Consider the following 6,192-nt stretch of genomic DNA (forward strand, 5'->3'; position numbering starts at 1 on the left):
CTTACGGCCTTCTCAATCGCTGCGGGAACAATGGGAACTTTTCTCCTTGAGCTACGCTCTCCGCCACCGCAAGGGGCGCGACCTGCTCACTGTTCGCTCCGCGTCTGCTTCAGCGGCGGCGGGTGGTCTTTGCCCGGTTTCGTGTTGTCGCTCGCGAGTTTCGTGGTGAGTGCAGTCCCGAAATTAAAGAGCACAGAAGGTAGATGCTGCAGCGGCATGTCGTCAACGTACCACACGTGAACGGATATAAAAAACAATGTCGTTCAGCAAACGTTCGACAAGCATGGCATACATTGCGGCACGGTAGCTACTTTTGTTCATTTTAATCCGCATTTCTCCCAAGCCTGTACACGAATGGGAACAAAAAGAAAACTGAATGAGCAGTGATCACATCGAAGCTTCTTCAAGGCTAACATGACAGCAACTCGTCTGCAACAGCAAAACCGTCTTTCAGCGCTAGATGCGAAACCATTCCTGTAGCACCGAAGATGAAAATAATTTCATAAACATGTAATGTAAATTGCAAAATCCTTGCATGATATAAAGTATTAGTATAACAGTCAAAGTAAACGTTGTAGGGTTGAGTTTTAAGTGTTATTACTATTCATATACTTGGCAATGTGTGGCATTATAAACATTCTTTTAATTTTGCAAATTTTAATGAACTTTTTACATGATATTATGCTTAATATGAAAACAAAAAATGGTTGATATTCATGACACCACTTGTGCTCGAAGTGGTAAAAAAAGGCCAATAAATGATGAAGGTGATACTCGATGCAGTGACTTACAAATGAGTTCACCTGCTATATCGAAAGTATGCAAGAAACTTCTAAAGCGTTAAAGAAGGACACTCTCACTGAAGACTCATTTCAAGCCTTATATAGCGACCCATTGAGGCTCTCTTCGGGAAAGTAAGGTTAATGTGCGGAAGGGAATGACATATGCCAGATATGCGAGGGACGTAACAGCTAGCGGCACATGACGTCTACATGACTACATTGCCAAGACGGACGTTTCATCTGAGAGCAAAATCAAGGCACGGAAGGAAGTGATGGCATCTCCTACCATCCCATTTTCCCCTGTCGCATATTCCGGTTCACCTTACGTCGCTGGATATATCGTTTAGTTGATCAACCTCGGGTCTTACGCTAGCGCTATATTCTTGAAACTAGCGAAAGAAGCAGCCCCATGTAGTACACTCTTCTACGAGGACAATGTTCTAGTGGACTGCATCATCCGAAACCTTGTTGCCCTATTGGACAAACCTTTTCTTTTTCGAAAAAGCTGCCGTGCACCTACAACACACAAATGTTCTAGTCAGCATTTCAGAACTCAACACTGATCGAGTTGCCAGAAACGAATTGACAACAGCTATGTTATTAGGTCCGTTTCTTTGATATTTGAAAAATTTCTCAGAATTCTTCTTCTCAATTAATTATACCAGGAAAGTGACAGAGCTAGAAGACCGAAAGGCCAACTCCTTATGTGCACAAGCCATGCAGGAATATTTTGAGCCTGAATTTTCTAGACGCAGGTCGCATTTTGATGAATTGATGAATATATAGTGCAATGTGTAACTTTGAAGGAAAATTTTTTTATTGTTTGCTGCTCTTTTCGATTCTGCTTAACTGTTTACGCCCATTTCCTCGATTAAAAGTAGTCGCGAGACTACATATACATCTTCGGTCTTTCAACTGACTGATACGTTTTGAACGAAGCTAGAACAGCCCAGTCCACTAGACAAGCGAAATTTTTACTATATGAGTAAATTTTTGTTATTTACTCTGAATCTGAGACGCGCCATGAATTTTTGCCGGTGCCTCTTCTGATCTAAACGAAAACGGAAGCGGCTGACAGAATCTCCACCCAACAGTTCACCATGCACTCACGTCAGGTTGCGCTACACCTGCTTAAAACATTCAAAGGCAGATTGCATAGCCTGGTAAATTTATTTTTGTGCAAAACTTAGAGGTAAAAAATGTTGAAGTGTACCCGAAGCTTCATTCGACCGTGCACGGCCGCACTGACGAAGGAGCGCGCGCGTGACGGATTGTTGACTGTATTTTATTCCTCGTACACGATAAATGTTCGATGTTGATGACGGACTTTGTATAAACCATAAGGGGCGAAATGTCAGTACCTGCCAGTTGCAACTGACGCGGGCGAAGCTAAAAGCGAGCGCTCGTTTCCCTTGCGCGTGAACGGCTGTAGCGGAGGAGCAGCAGTGGGGCGGTGGCGACCCCACCGAGGCGCGGCGGGCGGTTGAAACAGACCCCATTGGAGAGGCCGTAAGAGAAGAGAAGCGCTCTCTCCCTCGAGACCGGCCGTGCCTGGGTATGGGCCTAGTGCGCTGGTATGGAGGCGCCACTGCTCCGGAACAAGTAGCGCCACCTCCCGCCGGCGCACCCATATGTGGTATGTCTGCTCGTCGAAGAGAGGCGGCGGAGTGAACGCGAAGTCTACTCATCTCGGCAGAAACCTTGTGAGAAGAAAACTTTTGTCGGTCATTTCCTGCCTCGTGTCACACGCGTACATAACAGACACATGTACCAAGTGTACGTGTTGAAAAATGAACCAAAAACAAAGCGAAGAAAGCCGCTACCCATTCATGCCGTCTGGGAGACGGCCGCCGGCGCTTTGGGCGCAGCGCATCGTCGGCGCGCGAGCGCTTCTGCTGGCGGCTCTACGGTTTTTTTTTTTTCCTTTGAAGTAGGAATTCGGAACCCGAACAATATGGCACTTTGAAACAGACAAAAATAAAACAAAAACTAAGCCAGTGTGCAATGCGCAGCACTGGCTTTTCCCCTCGGTGGCAGTGTATGTGGAAGCGGCATGCTAGACCCCCCAGAAGCGACAGCCGAGAGCTGGGCTCCGTTGGTCAATAGAAAGGCTCTTAAAAAAAAAAAAAAATCACCGGGACGAGCAGGCTGTATATGGAGATGTACCCTAAGGCGTCGGGCCTTGCGTGCACGTGCTTTTTCGGCGCTCGGCAGTTCTACCGTAGTTTTTATTTTCTACTCGATGCGTCGAAATAAGTGGTGACGGTTCAGTGCGCGGAAAAACAGCCATAGCTGAGCAAGCTCCACAGCGCGTGCTGTTCGGGGGATTTCGCGTGATCGGGAATGTTGAGACTTGGTTTAAGAATAACTGCTTGGTGCGCGGTCAGAAACTGTACGAAGCCAGCACGTGCGTGGAGTGCGCGGGGAACTTCACAGTGCAGAAGGGCCCTCGGATATCTTCAGAAAATGCGCTAACGAAATGAAAACCGCTTTCTACGAAGTCAGCTTGGAGGTAAGTTTTATTCGGCCCTTTCGGCGTCTTTTCACCACATATGTAATTAATGTTTTTCGTATGTAGTTGTTGGCAAACCCACGCAATATGACGGGTGCCAGTTGCATCTGCAAGGCCGGGTGCCACTGTTAACGATGCGACACATCGCTCTCGTATGATTTCCAAGGAAACCGCAAAAAAAAAAAAAAAAAAACAACTTGATTTTCGATTGCCCCCCGACGGTTTTTTTTATACCTATTATAACACCCATAAACACAACAGCAGATCGAGCTGTTAGTTTAAAAGGACGTTTTCTCTTTGCGGGGAGCCATGAACGTGTGTCAAGTCAGAAAGCACGCACTTCTGCAATGTGCTTCGCTCTCCATGTCGTGCTTCTACGTCTTTTACGTCAGGCTAGGCTTCCCAAAAGCGAGCACCGAGAACAGCTGGAAACTATCATTAGGAAGTCGATAGAAAAAAAAAAAAAAAAAAAGCTCCCGTTGGGCAGGAAGGCTCCGCGCTCTCTACAACACAGGCTGTGTCCGAAGACCTGCCAGCGCTGGTTACAACTACTTTTAGAGCTCTAGTTGGGTCCAGAAGTAAAAAAAAAAAGACCCGTTTTTTTGTGTGTATTTTTCGCGTGTTGCGCGCTCGATACAAACAAGCGATCGCTCGTGCATGCTTGAAAGAAACCTAGCGTCAAGTACTGTACAAAAAAAAGAAGAAAAGTGGGAAATGCGCAGCCGAAACGAAAAGCAATGGGTGCGATATGAGATTCGAAATGACTAAGTAAGTACAGGCCCTTGTTTTAGTCGCTGTTTATTTTTTATTCTTACGGGGAACCAAAAAGAAATTGGAACACAGCGTCGGCGCTACCCCCGGTTGCGGATCCAGACAGCCGCCTTTTACAGCGACGCCTCCCAGACGGCGCCACATGTTCGGCCAAAGCTGCAGCGCACCAGGCACATAGAGAGTTACTCCTGCACGTGGCCAGACCAGCAGCTAGGGCTGAGGTGCTGTGAGGTGGCTGCTGAGCGGCGCAAATCAACCCGTCGTCAGCCGACGCTATTTGGCGGTACCGACAAGGTGCCGGCGGCTTGGTTTCTTGGCCCTTGGTCGTCTTGCCGAGCGCACCGCTGGGCGGCTGGGCTACAGTTGCAGACTTTCGCCGAATAGGCATCAAAACATGGCAGCGTCCAAGGTGGAGTGTGACGAGAGCAGCAGCGGGAACACCGGCGTCGCAGCGATGGATCCGTCGGTCAGCGAAAATGAAACGTTGAAAGGTCGTGCAACTGCTATCCAGGAACAGTTGCACAATACCCACCGGCAGATTATGTTCCTTGACCAGCAAATTCGCGCCCTGAAACGTCTATACGAACGTGCCGTGAAGAACAACAACTACCCCTTCCGCTACAGCATCCGCATGAAGATGTCAATTGCAACCGGCATAAAGATGATGTACTACCACTACGGCAGCACCAAATTGGCTGAGCTCGAGCACATCACGACGCAGATGGAAGAAGCGCGATCAACAGCTAGTGACTCATCGGACGGCGATAGCGTGTAGGTGTCATGGCTGGTGTGACTTTTCCTTTTGACTGTTTCGTGTGACTGTTTCTCACCATCAGCCTTTTGGTGTTCGGTTAGGAAGCATGCTGGTCGATGCCTTCCTAGCCCTGAACTTGTACGGTGGAAAAGAGGCAGCATAAGAGGAGCGCAAGAAGTTTGGAACAAGCGTTGTGCGGCGAAAACTGGTGACCTGAGACAACAAGTTCTCACGTGTGTGTTAACGGCGGTGGACCTCCTTGCTACGTATCCGTTTCGCACGGACGTGCATGCTCGTAGTGTGTACAGGACGATGTTTTACCTTGCATGTGTGCGTGTTAGTAATTTAGTGATTTCTTTGCGCCGTAATCCTTTTCGAAGTGTGTGCTCATGACTTATCCCCCATGTAAGCAGTAGCGCCTGTGAACCGAGAATGTAAAAAAAAAAGGGGGGGGGGGGGGGGCAGAAAAGCTTTTCAATGATGGCATCTGGGAAATTAATTGCTCTAAAAGAAGTCTGGTCTTAGCGTCAGCCACGGACACTTTCAAAGCAAATAAAGAGTTGACTCCAATGGTGGAATGGTACGCTCCTACCAAGGTCTCGTGAAGAGGACTGATGCTTCAGGGCGAGCATGCAAACTTCTCGGGTTAACTGAATAGGGCAAGAGGCGCCTTTTTCTCATTTTCTTTATTTCCATTGTAGACCCAAGAAGACTAAAACATTTTTGGAGCATTGTTCGCTCTTGTGCAAGTGCTCTGCTATGGTTTCTTGATGTTCATTCAGGCATTAAGCGCAATGCTATTGGCCAACTAAGGCACTGATGTTTGAGGGCCAACTTGGCACCTTCTTTGGAGTTGACTGTATAAAGCAAGAAGCACTTTTTCTTTTCTAATTTTCTTTTGCCATTCAAGATCCTAGAATGGCCATTTTTTTGTCCCTTCTCACCCTAATTCCTTGAAGCGAAAGCTTCACTATGCTTAGGTGGAGCCGGCCTTTGTGTGGCACTAAATTTGACCTTCAAATGACCTTGACTTAATTGCACCTTTCCTCTCTTATAAACCAATTTACAAGAAAAAATTGTCTGGGGCTTAGTTAAGGTTAAGCCTGGCTATCTCGAAGCGAAAAGTTGCTGTGACGGTTATTGTTTAGCTAATGTTTATGATTTGGCCTATAGATATGCGTACGGTTTAGCTTGTGGATATGCTTACGGTTTAGCTTATGGATATACTTACAGCTTATCTTACGGTTATGCTTACGGTTTAACTTACGGATAGCTTACGGTTTAGCTTATGGTTATGCTTTAGGTGTTTCAGACTTCCTAGGGCGCTGTCTGCTGCAGCCCATGACGTCGCATCCGGTTTAAGAAATGACGTC

At 47.1% G+C, this 6,192-nt stretch overlaps 1 protein-coding gene across 1 annotated transcript; it reads left to right on the forward strand.

The window, feature by feature from the left end:
• Window positions 1-4,223: 4,223 nt before the first annotated feature.
• Window positions 4,224-5,848, forward strand: LOC146183953 (uncharacterized). The gene has a single exon (XM_084609258.1). The coding sequence runs from the start codon at window positions 4,460-4,462 to the stop codon at window positions 4,838-4,840; it is 381 nt and encodes a 126-aa protein (XP_084465384.1). The 5' UTR covers window positions 4,224-4,459; the 3' UTR covers window positions 4,841-5,848.
• The last annotated feature ends 344 nt before the right edge of the window (window positions 5,849-6,192 follow it).

Source organism: Amblyomma maculatum, chromosome 7, assembly GCF_055883805.1.
Source record: "Amblyomma maculatum isolate TAMU_Amacu chromosome 7, ASM5588380v1, whole genome shotgun sequence".
In the NCBI taxonomy this organism is placed as follows: Eukaryota; Metazoa; Arthropoda; class Arachnida; order Ixodida; family Ixodidae; genus Amblyomma; species Amblyomma maculatum.